Source organism: Melopsittacus undulatus, chromosome Z, assembly GCF_012275295.1.
Source record: "Melopsittacus undulatus isolate bMelUnd1 chromosome Z, bMelUnd1.mat.Z, whole genome shotgun sequence".
NCBI lineage: Eukaryota > Metazoa > Chordata > Aves > Psittaciformes > Psittaculidae > Melopsittacus > Melopsittacus undulatus.
In genome coordinates, this window is record NC_047557.1 from 14914099 (window position 1) to 14930811 (window position 16713).

At 40.2% G+C, this 16713-nt stretch overlaps 1 protein-coding gene across 1 annotated transcript; it reads right to left on the reverse strand.

Annotated features, from left to right (window-relative positions):
* Positions 1-1885: 1885 nt before the first annotated feature.
* Positions 1886-16281, reverse strand: PRKAA1 (protein kinase AMP-activated catalytic subunit alpha 1). The gene is made up of 6 exons (XM_034073009.1): positions 16113-16281; positions 10215-10356; positions 7740-7833; positions 5975-6119; positions 2948-3035; positions 1886-2114 (listed from the first exon to the last, which is right to left on the reverse strand). The coding sequence occupies exons 1-6, from the start codon at positions 16243-16245 to the stop codon at positions 1886-1888; spliced, it is 831 nt and encodes a 276-aa protein (XP_033928900.1). The 5' UTR covers positions 16246-16281.
* Between the last annotated feature and the right edge of the window lie 432 nt (positions 16282-16713).

Consider the following 16713-nt stretch of genomic DNA (forward strand, 5'->3'; position numbering starts at 1 on the left):
CTACTGAAACTGAGAAAGAACATGTTCAATGGGACTGTAGAACTGCTACTTTCTAGGTCTAAATGTATACCAGGTATCTAAATTGACAACTCAACTAATTCAAACTTGGAGCAGCTCAGAGGAAGCAACCTGTCAAACACCACAACCATCCACGGTTAAGATATCTGGACATTTCTGGGAATGACAGGGTGGTTGTCGACTCTGGATCCATGATTATGGGGCTCTGGTAAGACCTTTATATGAGCTGCTAAAAGAGAATCCAACCTTTCCTAAAAATGGACAGATCAAGCTGAAGAGGTGTTTAAAAGTTTAAAGACAGACTCACAAGACTCCAGCTCTGGCTCTCCTGGACATAACCAAACACTTTTGGTTATATTCCTATGAGAAACAGGGAATAGGCTTGAGGGTTTTGCCTCAAAAATTGGGACTTTATAAAAGAGCAGTGGCCTATTTTTCAAAACAGCTGGCATGAACCAAGCAAAGGCTGGCCTGGATGCTTGAGAGCAGTGGCACCAGTTAAACACCCAAGAGGCCCAAAAATTTACACTGAGACAAAGATCACCATGTTAGTGTTACACGTGGTATCAACAGTCCTAGAACAAAAAGGTACTCATTGGGTATTGCCATCATGTTTCTTGAAATACCAGGCTATCCTAGTAGAACTGGATGATTTGGAAATTGTGGTCACTAACGCTGTGAATCCAGAATCTTTCCTTCAGGAAACCCCCAAACTGTTAGCTCACGATTGCTTGACCACTATAGAGACAGTATACTTGAGCCAACCAGACCTAAAGGAGGAGCGTCTGGAGGGTGCAGATTCCTGGTTCACAGCTTTGTTAATGATGGTAAAGGACAAGCAGGATACACCATAACTACAACTTCAAAGGTAACAGAAGCTAAGCCATTACCCTTAACACCTCAGAACAAAGGCAGAAATAATAGCCCTGACTAGAGCCTTGGAGTTGGCAAAGGACAAAACATGGACTAATTCAAATATGCCTTTGGTGTAGTTCATCCCTATGGAGCAATGTGGAAAGAATGAGGAACTTTTAAATACCCAGGGAAGACAAACTAAACATGCAATGGTTGGTACATTAATGGTAAATATACATTAAGCAGTTATACAGCTTAACCCCAGCCAGCAGCTAAGCACCACAGTTGCCTGGCAGAGAGAAGAGAAACCTATGCGTTTCTCCACAGCAGAGATGCAGGAGAAAGATGGAGGAAGCAAGATCCTCCTCAAATTCTCAGAGTTGGCTGTCCAATCCATCTACAGCTGGTGCCTCCATGTCTATCCAACTCATTATCACCAGGGTGTTGACATATGGTATCAATGCATTTAGTACAAACTTGCAACCGCATGGACTGTGTGCACTAAAATCTCAACCAGGTCTTTGGATACCTGGTCATCATTCAGGATACTACAAATCATCTCCACTAAGACTAATTCTCTCAAATAATGAATACCTCTCCTCAATGGTGATACATTTGCTTAGGGAATTTGCAAGATCTTCTTTAAAGGCATACCCACCCCACTCCCCCCCCCAGAAAAAAAATTAAGGTATTCAACTGCACTCAGTTTGTCCCTAAAATTGTGAAGTGACATGTCTTATGGCTAACAGGACAGAAACTATTTATGATTCAAAAAGCTATCCATGCTCTGTAAAAGTTTTTCAGCATCTTGCACAACACTATATAACTTATTTTACTATGACCACTGACAGAAGGCCACTGAAGATGAGAATCAGAGTAAAGCCAAACCACCAGCAGACAAATTTTTCTCACCTACAAAACATAGACTAGCTGTATGAATGACTTCTTTGTTCTGTGTATTTGCAGCGAGAATTATCATTCTGGCATCCTGTGACTGACATCAGTTAGTGTTTTACCTTATGTCTCTGACTGTTGCTCTCTTCATTGGATCCACTTGCAGCATGTGCTTCAAAAGACTGATTACAGACGGATTCAGATACTGAGGGGTATAAAAGATACCATCACATATCTTCTTAAAAAGGGTTGGCACATGATCATCATCAAATGGAAGCGTTCCACATAACAAAGCATAGAGAATAACCCCACTGCTCCAAATATCTACTTCTGGACCTGCATATAATCTGGGAAGAAAGTTAACTATTAGTGATTTCTGTTTAATACATTTAAATATTTTCTTCTCTACTTTCTAACACTGTACCACAGTAACTTGGGACAAGTAATCTGTGAGGTACTATGCCATTTCAGTTCTATGACATGCTTCCTTGAATATCAGCGTCCTTTCACTTCAAATATAAAACAAGGCACAAGTACATAGTTTTCCTCTGTAGCTTATAACAACAGTCCACAAATGCAGTTGAAGTCAGTGGCAAACCCAAGGAAATTTGCACCTCCTACTAAGAAAGCCCATGTTACATATTGTTATAATGGTTTCAGCAGAATCTCTGGAAAGTCAACTATCTCCCCCAGATTTGTGAGGCAGAAAAGTTATATAGCAGAACTTGTCACGTATCCTGTGGTGCTGTCTGAATAAAATAAACATCTGGCATCCACCAGCAAGAGGCAATATTGAGTGGGTAGCTGAAGGCAGCAAAGAGTCAAAAAAAAAAAAGAAAAAGAGGAAGTTATTCATTCTGAAGTTACCTACTCAGCTTCATAGCAGACTTTGCCTTTAATTCTATTCACACCTCTACTTCCAAGGTCTGAGCTGAGATTTCTAAGATCAATTCAGGCACACTGTGCACACTGCACGTGCTACAATACACATCACCTCCACCTTGCAGGAGCTATTCAAAGATAGTTCATAGAACCCTTAAATTCTCCTGAAAAATTATCAAGCCAATTAAAAGCTCAGCCCATGGTTTCTCTGCATCAAGCTTGTCAAATTAATTAGTTCTGTAGCCTTTAGAATCAAGCAGCAAAACATCCACATGTGTATCCAATATAAAGAAACTACCTTCCTGAAATTACTTCTGGCGCAGCATAGTTAGGGGAACCACAGCTTGTTCTCAAAAATTCTCCATCTGACATCATATTTGATAGACCTGAAAGTATACAAGAGTAACTATTAAAAATTGGGAGAGCAAAATTATTTCATACTGCATATACCATCTAGAACAAATCACTAGTAATTCAAATGAGAAAAATGGATAAATTTATCTCAGTAAAGAAGTAATATTGTTTGAAATTACTGAATTTTTTACATGAGCATGCCACACAGTCTTCTATTTAGTTATCAGAAATTTGGGTAATATCAATTCATTATTGCACACAACCCAGAAGTATTTGAGAACATATTAATTCTAAAACAAAAACCAGTCTTATTTGGGTGACACAGACATGATGGAGAACAAAGCTGTTCTAAGGAAGACGGACCAGCATAGCAACATAGGATTTAGGTCATTAATAAGAAAGTCTTAAAAATTACATTTGTTTCTAAATGCTAAAGTGGAAGATGCTACACAGAATTGCCTGAAGTTTTGTAAAGACATAGAAAGACATGAGAACTGAGGACTACACCTGACTTCACAATTTACTGAATCACTGTAGTTCATTAGTTTGATTTTAGATATTCCACTGAGTAATAAAAGTGTACTTTAGAACTAGGCCATCTTCATTCACCAACCCTCAGTATAGTCTAAGATCAGTAAAGAACTACCACTTCTAGAACAGCTGTAAAAAACGCCTTTAGTTTCTTCAGCAGAGGCTGCATTATCGAGACTACTCAGTCTCCAAGAAGGAATTACAGTCTTTTACAAGGGGCAGGGGAAAGATATAAGAATACAGTTTGGCTAATTTCCATACTTAAATATGGAAAACCTTCTATTAACATCTTATTTGATGCACTAGTAACTACTAAGTCCTATAGCTTTGCTGATTCGTAAGCTATAGGAATATAGTTAAGTTTCTGTAACTCATTTCTTCACCAGATAAGCATTTTCTACATACAAAAAAAACAATATGCTCCCCAGTGCACACATATTTGAACAATGTACTTATACTTAGAACACTTAGGATTACCTAGTACTGTTCAGAGACCTCAAAGTGCTTTACACAGACAGGCATTTTCCACTATGTCTACAAGAGATATATTTGCGATATGCTATAGCAGTATGGATACATTACTATGCTTATATGGTGATGTTTCCTGATTTAGATATCTCCAAGAATTAGCTGCTAGTCTTCAATAGCTGTGTCACAAATAGGTAATATAAACAATTAAGCTTTCTGATCAGTTAGGGAGGCATATAGCAAAAAAGAACATGAGTTCAGAAGATTAACTGTTCCTACTTTACCTCTTATATTTCAATTACATGTTTTGAATCACAACTTTTATAGAGTTTTTAAAGCAAATTTAGAGTAACTTGATTGGAGGACTAGTGTATTTTACCATATCGATGCAGTTCTTAAATGTTATGAATTGCTCCTGCACTGTAGAATCATAGAATAGTTAGGGTTGGAAAGGACCTTAAGATATCTAGTTCCAACCCCCCTGACATGGGCAGGGACACCTCACACTAGACCATATCACCCAAGGCTTCATCCAACCTGGTCTTGAACACTGCCAGGGATGGAGCATTCACAACCTCCCTGGGCAACCCATTCCAGCACCTCACCACCCTTACAGTAAAGAATTTCTTCCTTATATCCAGTCTAAAACCTCTGCTGTTTAAGTTTCAACCCGCTACCCCTTGTCCTATCACTACAGTCCCTAATGAAGAGTCCCTCACCAGCATCCTTGTAGGCCCCCTTCAGATACTGGAAGGCTGCTATGAGGTCTCCACACAGCCTTCTCTTCTCCAGGCTGAACAGTCCCAATTTTCTCAGCCTGTCTTCATATGGGAGGTGCTCCAGTCCCCTGATCATCCTCATGGCCCTCCTCTGGATTTGTTCCTACAGTTCCATGTCCTTTTTTACGTGAGGACATCAGAACTGCACACAGTGAGGTCTCACAAGAGCAGAGTAGAGGGGCAGGATCACTTTCTTTAACCTGCTGGTCACACTTCTTTTGATGCAGCCCAGGATACTGTTGGCTTTCTGAGCTGCAAGCGCACACTGCCAGCTCATGTTCATTTTCTCATTGACTAACACCCCCAAGTCCTTCTCCACAGGGCTGCACTGAATTTCCTTTTTGCCCAACCTGTAGCTGTGCCTGGGATTGCTTCGACTCAGGTGTAGGACCTTACACTTGGCTTGGTTAAACTTCATGAGGTTGGCATCAGCCCACCTCACAAGTGTGTCAAGATCCCTCTGGATGGCATTCCTTCCCTCCAGCGTATCAACAGAACCACACAGCTTGGTGTCATTGGCAAACTTGCCGAGGGCACACTCAATCCCACTGTCCATGTCACTGACAAATATGTTAAACAAGACCGGTCCCCAACACTGATCCCTGAGGGACACCACTCGTTACTGGTCCTCCAGCCGGACATAGAACCTTTGACCACAACTCTTTGAGTGCGCCCATTCAGCCAGTTCTCATCCACCATGTGGTCCACCTATCAAATTGATGTCTCTCCAATTTAGAGACAAGGACATCATGTGGGACAGTGTCGAATGCTTTGCACAAGTCCAGGTAGATGACATCAACTGCTCCACCCCTGTCCATCTTCCAAGAAAGTTAAGCATCTACAATTTACAGATGGTGAAACAGGCAGTAGGAGTGAATTTTGAAGTGGAAAGGTCAGGAACCAAGTCTATTTAGCATTTCAGAGAAAATATTGTTATGCAAAACCAAACAAATCAGTTTGTAATTTCATCCAGTCACAGAAAATTCCTAAAGAGAAAGCTTCAGAGAAAAACAAGTTCTACACATGTCCTTGAAATGTAATTTTGCTTTATACTTACACTCTTCAGGTTTCTTGTATTGTGTCCCACCTCCAGGGTGTTTAAAAAAATGTGTATACTTGTATATTTCCCATAGTAATTAACAGGAGCTAAACACCACCAGAAACATCATCAGATATAAAACAGCAATGCTTACCAAAGTCAGCTATCTTGGCATTCATGTGGGCATCAAGCAGCACATTTTCAGGCTTCAGGTCTCTATGTACTACCATATGCCTGTGACAGTAGTCCACGCCAGAAAGTATTTGCTGGAACAAACGTCTACTTTCCTTCTCATCCAGCTAAGGCAGACAAAGGTTTTAAAAAAACAATCGAGAGAGTGGAAGATAATTTGGTTTTTTATATATGTGAGTTAAAGGAAATTTCCCACCACCTAAAGTTATAATTTATCATTGATACTTTATACAGCAGATTATTAGAACTTGTAGCAGAAAGCTCCATAGCTTACATCATTTTGATTGTACAACAGCTCAAAAAAACATACCCACTGACTCAGAAAGTCTCTGCAGTTTCTAATTGCACTTTTGAAGTTGGTTAGGCAGACCTTACATACTATGTAACTAGAAACATTAGCACCCAAAGTACGGCGTAAGATTTAAGTTGACAAAAGCTGCTGACATGCATCACAGAAGTGACAAGTTTTAGACAGTATAAGCAGCTAGCTCAAAAAGCAGACTTAGCTGGACATTTCCTACAAACATGCCCATATCCAAGTTTGCTCTAACAACTAAAGTATCCTGAATTATCTAAAGTGACTTCAGAGCTTTCACAGAAACTGTTCTACTAGTAGAAGAGGGTATTAAGGCCCCAACAGTAGCTTTCCAATAATGGGTTATACTCAAGAAATATTTTCTTAATACTTCAGTTGGATACAAATCCACCCAGTCTGCTCCCCAGTAATTGTAAATTAACAGATCAGCACAGAAAAGTGCTATGACAGTCATGCATAAAAAAAAATTAAACATGTTAACATTCTACCATTTTAATTTTCAGAAAAAGATGCAGTCATACAGTATGTTTTAATTGCTAACAGCAAAATTAATACCAAACACAGAAAAGCAAACCTTCACTTAACAGGGTGTGACTGGTACACTCTGCTCCTGGCCCCGGTAATTTGATTAGCATAACTAACACAATTTATGAGGCAAGCAGCCATTCTGTGGTTAAGTGAGTCATGTATTTGTGCCTTTTCCCTCACTGTCTGGTCCTGAATGGTCCTGTAAACCCAACAGACAAACCAAACATTTCTTCTTCCCATCTCTACTGGCCTCAAGGTTCTGGGCTGATAATGCCATTCCTTAATGTTCCTGAAGGTCCAAAGCACCTAACCAGCTGGGTGGTAGCGATAACACCATCACAGAACAGGGAAGCGTAACAACACCCAGAGCACTGTCTGTGAACATAATTACAAGTTCTAAGTGTGGAACCTGGAAGAGAACCACTGTTGGACAAGAGCCACAACTCACTGGTGGCAAGATACACCTCCACTATCCTCTGCTTCCTCCAAAGCCTGAGTGACTCATGTTTTTCCATATGATTTTCAAGTCTAGACTATGAATGTTGTACTGATACAGTAAACCATGTATGAAGGTTTAACCAGATCTGCAGAGGGTCCAGGCGATAAGAATTCTAAAAGTTAAATTGTATTATGAATTCTGCATTACACTACTTATAAGTTGTACTACATTGATTCTGCTTGTTGAAATCCTGTACCACTCTAGTCACAAATTCTGTGCTACACTACTATATTATCTTGCTAAGAAAATAAAGCTTTAATTATATCCGCAAAAGGAACCCCAAAAGGAACCCACCTTTACTTTCAAAGGCAGGTGACACAGAAGTGTTGCAAAAGCAGTAACAGAATACAAGTCATTGATTTATAGAGTCAGACTACTTCTTACCCTTCCATTTTTACAGATATAATCAAACAGTTCTCCTCCTGAAACATATTCCATCACCATGAAAATATCAGTTGGCGTACTGATGACCTGGTACCTGATAAGAGAAGGTATTTGTTAAGTCTACACACTCACTAAATGATGCTAAATTACATTTAGTTAAAAACAACATTGTGCAAAGAGTCAGATAAAAGTTTAGTTTAAAATATTTATCAGTCAGTTTACAGCTATTGAAATTACATTAGTTTTCAGAAGCAATTTTCTCTTTCCACTGTGAGACGTCATCATTGCCAAGATTAGCAGCATACTTGTATTTCCAAACAGGAATATCAGCCTTTATACTTTCAAAGGGTAAGCTTAGGCCAAATAATTCCTATACAGTGCTGCCTTGAACACAGCTTGGTTCAGTGAGGAAGGAATTCAAAAGGACTTTGCTAGCATCTCAGATGTATACTTCCCAATATGCAAAAAAAAAACTGACTTGCCATAAATAAAACTGCACTTCAAGGCAAATGGGAAAACAGACATGCTTCAGCTTACTGAGAAGCTATTCTTGAACTACGCACAGCTATGTGTTCAGACATGGATTATCTTTACCAATTTTCTCTAATACCATGGTTGAAACTACCTTATGTACTTAAACATTAACAACATTCTAAAGCCATGGCTAAAAGACTACTACAGAGATAGTATTTTAATAAATTTAAATCCAGAAGTGACACCCAAGCTTCTCTATAGTCAGCTCCTTTTTCTGGGTATGGAAAAGGAGGTTTTGGAGTAGTTACATACCTATAATATAAATAAGATTACCAAACCACACAGTGTAGATGACCAGAAAAAATGATAATTTTAGGTAGGAAAACAGATGCATTCTATTGCTAAAGGTCAAAAACTGCAGGAGGAGATGCTCCAAAGGCTTTATTTAAAGCATGGTATAGAAAGAAAATCTTATTGCAACAGACTGGCAATTGTATACACTGCTAAAGCCATGCATGAAGTTTTTCATAAAGCAGAGAAATGTTTCAAATTAGACATTGTCTACCTCGTAATAGTAAGCTGAAGAAATCAATTTACCTTTACCCCAGATATCTTAAGTTGCTATCTAACAGTTCCCCAGTCCAGTTTCCTAATAGTATGAGCAGCATGATCCCAAATTTCCAGCTATCTGCATAACAATATCAATTTTGTCTTATATGCTCCATACATACAGGCTAATAATCCTTCTTCCTTAGAAACGCAGGCTGACCAACTGAAAAGTTGGTGAAAAAAACTGATGGAATACCATCTCCTCCCTTCTCTTCACATGCAAGAGGAAAAAAATACACTCCCCATAATTCCCTGACAAAGAAACTGTCATCTGAAACCTGTTAAGCTAACTTAACAGTTTAGCAACTCCACAAGGACACATTCCTGTTCCACCCCCACATCTCAGTTGGTACACTGAGACTTCCTATCTTGTTTTGGCTACAAGTATGTCCTTTGGACTCATTCATGAACTCTTAACTGGTAGCACCAGCAATTCTGCTGTCAAATCAGCTCAACAGTCTTCTGAAAACTAACCCACTGAAGAAGTAAGTTGATCTTCAAACATCAAATTTAGCTTCAGTGTTAAGAGCGGTTGCCAAATTAAGTGGAGTGTATAGTGCTGGCATATGTCAGTGGCAGCAGCATCTTAAGAGAAGACACTGCCAATAAAAAAAAAAAAAAAGATAGGACCAACACCACAATTAAGACAGTCAAAATCACCCACAGTCTGGAGGTGCAGATATACATTACAGGAAATTAAAGTCAAAAAATCAAGAGCATTTATAACTTATCAGACCACAGATGAGGGGTCTACTCTGGGGCGTATTTAACTGTCCCCTGAACTCCACTTTTGAAATACGGATCAACTAACAGATGTAAACAGACACACTGTAAACACTACAGTTAGACAAAGTGGTAGCAGCTTTATTAAAGAATTCCAAAATAATTTAACAAACTGCATATTCTTGATTCTGAATATACCTCACAGAGTGCCATCTATGCTGGAAAACCATAGATCATTGACCAGCACATCACTAAGAATATATTTTGAGTAAGAAAACACAAACTTACTACAGAAATGGCCCTTTACAATCTTTTTTACAACTGATTTTTGAAGCAGAAGAAAGGTCAAATAAAACCAGAAAAAGAAAACTGAAGCATAAGCTAAAAACAGAGATGGATCCTACTAGAAGTATCTATCATGGCATTACCTTTTACATATCCATTCAAAGAATTTGCAAATAAAGGTCTAAAGGAAGCTCTCCATCTTGCAGAGAAGATCAGTTTTACGAAAACACGTTACAGAGGACATGGAAAATGGTTCTGCACTTGGAATGTGGTTACTTTCCTGACAATATACGCCTAGGATTGCCCTTTAAACATATTTCAGATCAGTGAGAGCAAAAAGAGATTACAGCTTAAATATGCTTGAATATAGCAAGCAAAACTTACAGCTTAATTATATGAGGATGTCTGAAGAGCTTGAGGTTCTGAATCTCCCTGCGGATTTTTCCTACAACATCAAGGCTGCGAATCTTCTGTCGATTCAGGATCTTCACTGCAACTTTATGCCCAGTTAACTCATGTTTGCCAACTGCAAGAATAAGGAAATATTTAGTGAGAGTTTTCAACTGCTCCATAAATACAATTTGTTCATTTCAACCATAGCCAAGAAATACTAAGACGTTTGCATTCCACATATCCCCATTACCTTGAAATGCAGTTGAAAACCAGAAGGCATGTAATTTCTTCTGCCCTACTCCAATTTCTCCCACAATTCTATCACTAGAAGATGAATAGGGTATGTAAGAAAAACCTTAAACATAGCCCTCAGATGTCTTGAATCATGACTACACTTTTTGCGCTACAGCTAACAAATCATAAACCAACAAGCTATCCTTGCTAAATGCATCCTTGCTGATTAGGGACACCATTTTCTCTCCCTGTGTAAGTCATTCCAAACTTTTAGCTCACCTGGTAACCAACTCAGACATATTTTCCTGCAGCTCTCCTACTTTATCTGCAAGGATCTCTCTTACTAAAATCATTATTGTTCCCTCAATTCCCTCAAGCCAGATTCAGCAATTACTCTGAATTACTAGAGAGTATCAGTTTACTTCAAAAATAATTACCTGTCCTTGAAACAGTCTGACCCTACAGTCTACAGTCTGTGCAGTAAACACCAGGGTTTTATTACATAAGTGGTAAAAACTACAGGAAACACACAAAATAAAAATGAGTTGTAACTACGAGAAGCAATGCAAATATGCAACCTCATATTTCTCAGTTGCTTTCCTACTTCTAGAAGAGTTTCATTTTCTTTCAAGAGAGGAAGTGTAAAAACACTTCCTTGACACTTGTCCCTCCCTAATTTGAAAGTGCTATGAAGCAACCATAACAAAGTTGCCAAGAATATTTTTCTTAAACCCAACACTGGATCACAGATAAAGCACAGAAGGCAAGTATCTGTTCCCATGAACGTTTTCACTACCTGCATGGATTTCTTCACACAGTTATAGTCTGATTCAGTTATATAATTTTCATTTGCCACCCCAATTACTGCCTTTTGAGGATTAGTCAGATTCCAGGGACACCTACATCGTGCAGCCTTGCCCACCTGGACACTGCTAACAGGCATATACTGACTCACTCATCTGGGTGCCTTTCCTCTAAGCCACAGGCTTCAAGCTCTATTTAAATATATCCATGGGAAATTCTGATAAACAGCAATTATCCACTAAAACCTTCCTGCATTCAACAAATAATTTAGATGGAATTAGCAAACACTTATCAATCTGTGAATCTCTCTTCCCAATACAAGACCTTCCAGATGCCTTCGGATTGAAAAAAAAAAAAAATGCAAGTGAAAAGAAATTCTTAGCAAAGACACAGAGATAATAGTAAGCACCTGAGTAATTATTCTTACAATAAAGACAGACACTGTGCAAAATAAAGCATCTTGCCTAAATTCCTGTAGGTAACTACATATTGGATTATTACCCAAGACCCTGAACCATCACAACCTGAAAATACAAAAGGGCTCCACTGCAGGGTGAGAAATCCCCTCCTCTCACTCAGAGGAGCCATTACCTAAAAATTGCCAGTAATCAAAACACTGGACAGGCACATCTGCACTGCTGAGGACTGCAGAACAAAGCTTACACCCACCACAAGTTCTAGACAGCCAATAAAGCATGAACAGCTAGTAGCTAGAACTCTAAAATCATGTCACATATGAAAATAATTTGCTTTCAACATCTACAGTTAATGTAACTGCATCCCCTTTGGATTTTTTTTCAGTTCAAATGTGACTGAAGTTTTAAAGGAACCTAACAAATTACACCACACATGCTCAAACCCGAAAAAAATAACAATTATCAGCATAAAACATTAGAAAAGCAATTATTATATTTGAATTACAGAGTTTCTGCTTATCAGTAACATAAGCAGAAATAAAGCTATTCTGGGGGGATAAAAAAAAAAGTTAAAATTTAACATTAATTTCAGTTAGTAAGAAACAGCTTCTTGGAAACTAAACAAAAAGACATGAATTTGCATTTTCCTTTGCTTTACAAAGTACATGTAGTAAGATGTTTAATTTACTAAGTAGCACATACAGCTGAACAATTCCACAGCTTAGCATATACATATTCAGTTCTGACATGCACTGCATTATAGTTTCTCATTTATGGGCCAGTTTGTTTCATTTCCGATTTGTCAGTCTGAATTAGGCAAAAAACCTGGTATTTCATTAGAACTCAGAAAAACAACAGAAAGTAACTTCTTAGCTACAACGATTTATGTCACATAGGTCTTCAATACGCATTTTTCCTTTCAAGTAATTAAACAGTGACATTTGCGGTTGACTGAAACTAATTCTAGCTGTCACAGTCATCAAGATTGTGCACTTCCAGTCTTAATTTTACTCATTGACTAGGAGAAAACACATTTTTTGCCTCAACTGTTTGCTGACTTTGAATAAATTATTGTAATGAAAATATAGGGTGGCTCTGTGCAGGTGCAAGAAGATCCCCAAAAGCCAATTCATTTGCTTAAGACATTTCAAACTGAATTACTTTTTTCTTCAGTAATTTTTGCCTCCCTTTTTAAACTTAAGATTTTAACAAAGCTTTTTAAGTTTTAAGTAACAACTTTGGCAAATGAAACTGTTTTCTTGTACTTAGTTCAAGATACCTGTTAACAGTAAAAAAGCAGTCACCAACTGGTAACAGACCACTGACTACTTCTGAATTCAGCATGAAGAACTGAATGCAAGACCTCAGACGATAACATCATGAAAAAAGGTAAGCAGAGAGAGTTATCCTTCAGAAAGCTACTTTGTATTACCTCTTCACAGAACTTTTTACCTGTAAAAGGGAAGTCTCACAAATTGCGAGTAATCAAAATTTATTCTAGTCACCTTAATACACAACCAGCTATCAGTCCTTCAACAGAATATCACTGCAGTAAGTTCACTTTACAGACCTGATATTTCCCTGTACTTCTTTATTCTCTGATAACACCCACTGCCTTCAAGCTTCGCTATGGCTACGCATAATGCCAATTTCCAAGATACTGGCAGAGTCTCAAAGCAGCAGTGACTTCTAACTGTTCAAGTGCAGCAGCACTGGTCTCTAAACTCAGTTCAGCAGGTCTTCAAATATAAAAGAAAACCAATTACAAGGCCATACAAACAAAATAAAACATTCTTTTGAAATATCAGTTATAAAACTGTAGGGGGAAAAAACACTAAATATGCATGTGCTGCATATAATGAGACATTTCTACAATAGACTAAAAAGCCAACCTGAGGTTCAGATGAAAATGGTCTTAAAAAGCATGAGATAAACAAATGTTTCCATTAACGTGGAAACAGAACAACCATGAGCTAATGCTATGCAAAGGGATTTTGCCGCACAACATTAACAGCAAACTGATCTTCACCATCCATTTCCAGGTCTCTTATCATTGCCTTTACCAAAGCAACCTGTTTACATCAGATCTGCAGTCTGTAAAAACTAGGGCTTGGAAACAATTATTGTGTATTTACAAACTTAAGTAGAATCCCTCATTTTCTCAGTACAAACCATTGGATGTCTGACTACTTTTCCTTCTATGAAAGTTAACTTTATTCCCAAAACTATCTGGAAACAAAGTCTGCATTCAGTTTCAGCCGGAAACATTAGCAGTGAGTGAGGAAAAAAAAACCAACACCCCCTTCCCCGAAAAGGAAAAAAAAACGAAAAAAAAAAAAACTAAAATCAAAAATAAGGATAGAGGGTTTACATCAAATCCAAGTTTAAATAAGAATCTGTCTCACAAGATTTAGCTCAGTACTCTTTTACCCTGCAGCTTTTTACTTCTGTTGCATTTTAGGTTTCCCTAGATCTTGGCCACAAACAGCTGTCTCCTCCATAACTGTCCATCTGAGGCACAGTCAAGAGTCAAATCAGTAGTTAATTCCAACTAATACAGCCAGAGGAAAACCAGGAAAATACCACATCACTAAGTTATCTGTAAGTGCAAATCAAATAAGGTAGGCAGAGAGCTATTATAGAAACACAGCAATAATAAAACTTTCACCTCTATTTTTTTTAAATTGTTTTAACCTAACTCTATTTCATGAAATATTAATCGTAGTGATGCTCAATAATATATGAAAATTGTAACAGTAGCTCCAAAAAATTATCTTTTAAGATATCAACTTCAGACACATTTTTGTCAAGAGAGACAAGAACACTTATGTAAGCATTTGTTAGTTTTGTGCAGTGCACTGGCAAGGGGAAGAACCGTGCATCTTTGACATGCCTCCCCCCTCAGCCATGTAGTACTCTCATGAGGAGGAGGGATCTGATCCCTGCCTTCTGGCTTATCTCACTTTCTCTCTTTTTAAGGGGGTGCTAAAATCCCACAGAAAGAATTGGTACACCGGCTGCTCCCAAGCGGCTGCAGGTATAACTTCATAAACTGCCCTGAAGAAAGGAGACGAGGAGGGGTCTAGTCTCAACATATTTTCTTATCTACTCCTAAAGGCAAATATATTTTTATTTTCTATACGTGAGCAATTTCTTCAGAACTTGCTAATAGTTGAAAGAGCTTGTGCAGAGAACATTCAGCAGAAACACTGTAAAAACATGTTAAAAGTCAGCTAGCAGATTAGATATAACAGGATAAGCTGCAGTTCTCTACTGGTTGTAATCATGAGCAATCCATTAGGATAACCATAAAAGACCTTACAAAGAATGCAATGAGAGTATAGTATAAGTCAGTTGCGAAAGGTTATTTTGCGTTTGCATACCTTAGTGTCTGAACAATTCTGACAAACATCACAGCAGGTACAGTATAAGCTAATGCAGCTTTATTACCTGTGGCAGCTGGCATCGAGGGAAAGTTTAATTTCTATTTCTGCTAGGCTTCAAATATGCAGTATGGCATCTGCACCCCTACTGGGAAAAGTTTTTAAAGACTAAGATGGAAAAAACTCCTTTGCTAACCACTAGTCATGTGGATTTAGCATAAAGTCTCTCTGTATCTGTATGTCAGCTGTGCTGCCAGTTAATCCAGCAATTCCAGAATCTTCTTTGTATGCTTATTCCTCTCTTTGCAGAGGGTGAAGTCTTGCTTCTTTTACAAGGACATCAAGAATTGGTACTTGTGCAGCAAAATGCAAGGCACAGGCAGCTCAAGAATTAAGCCTCCCTACTTCCTTTACACATCCGGTGCTGCCTGCAATAAGTGCAGCATCGTTAGCTTACCGTAGTTAGCTCCGTGAACACAGAAGAGAGCCGCTCCCTCCCCCAGCCCTCACTCCCCGTCGTCAGGACGTCCACACAACTCCTCTCCCGAGGGTTACGCGCAGCATATCCGGCGCTGTTTGCACGCTCGGGCCAGAGCCCCCTCGCATGGTCCCCGCTGCGGCTGCAGCCAAGGCTTCCGCTAACGGCCCATAACCGCCTTCCTGCGACGGCGGCACTTGCCGCCCGACCAGCAGCCGCTTCCCGGCCCCTCTCCTCCGCTACCAGCGCCGCCGCAGCCCATGACTCAACCCGCCCGGCGGCACCGGCCGGGCGGCGCCCAGCAGCTCAAGTTTCCCGGCGTCCGCCGCCGGGGAAGCTTGGCCCGCCGCAAACCCTACGGGGGGAGACGGCGAGGGCCAAACCATGGCTGCGACAGCGGCATTCGCACCACCCCCTACTCTGCCAGGCCTCTGAGGCCGTCCGGCCATAACGGGCCGGCTGCAGGCGGCAACAGCAGGAGACCCAGAGACCACGCAGCTGAACCCTGCCCGCTACCCCCCTGCCCGCAGTCCGGTGCGCGGAGCAGATGGCAGCCCCCCGCCCCGCTGCTCACCCTTGACTTTGCCGAACGTGCCGACTCCGAGCGTGTCGCCTAGGATGTAATGTCCAATCTTCACCCGCCCGTGCTCGTGCTTCTGTTTATCACCCGCCGTCGCCATCTTTAGCCAAGGACCGAGTCTGCGCATCGTACCCGCCCGCGCCAAAGCCTTAACGGAGGAGGAGCAACCCACAGCGCCCGCCCGCACCGAAACCTGGAAGCGAGCTCCCGTTTTAGCGCCTTCCCGCTCTCCCTGGGACAAACCATTGCGGTTCGAGGAGGGGAGTGCTGGGTCGGCCGACCGGTGCCCCGGGTGTGCGGGTCTTCTCTGGAGATAGCTGGAACCGGGAGCTCAACGCTGTCCTTAGTGCGGCGTGTCCCTCCTAGTGTCGATTTGAGCCGGTAGAGGGAACACATCCATAACTGTAATTAATGAACCTTGCTAGGTTTTCCAACCACCCGTGCTCGGCGGTAAAGGAAGGTCCGTGACATTACAAGGTGAAGCAAGCTGCTGTAGCCATGTTCCCGCCTCTGTCCCTGGCGCCATGAGCAAACGCCAGCCCAACCCTTAATTATGGCTATTCAGGAGCATAAGCTGCCTTAAGATCAGTTCTAC

What these genes read in the sequence shown, in the direction of transcription:
- PRKAA1 (XM_034073009.1), bottom strand. Translation starts at nt 16,245, where the DNA reads ATGCGCAGACTCGGTCCTTGGCTAAAGATGGCGACGGCGGGTGATAAA. An exon ending in CACGTTCGGCAAAGTCAAGG is followed by an intron (nt 10,357 to 16,112) that starts GTGAGCAGCGGG and finishes TTATTCTTGCAG; the next exon opens with TTGGCAAACATGAGTTAACT. An exon ending in CCAGAAGTAATTTCAGGAAG is followed by an intron (nt 2,115 to 2,947) that starts GTAGTTTCTTTA and finishes CTTTCTTCCCAG; the next exon opens with ATTATATGCAGGTCCAGAAG.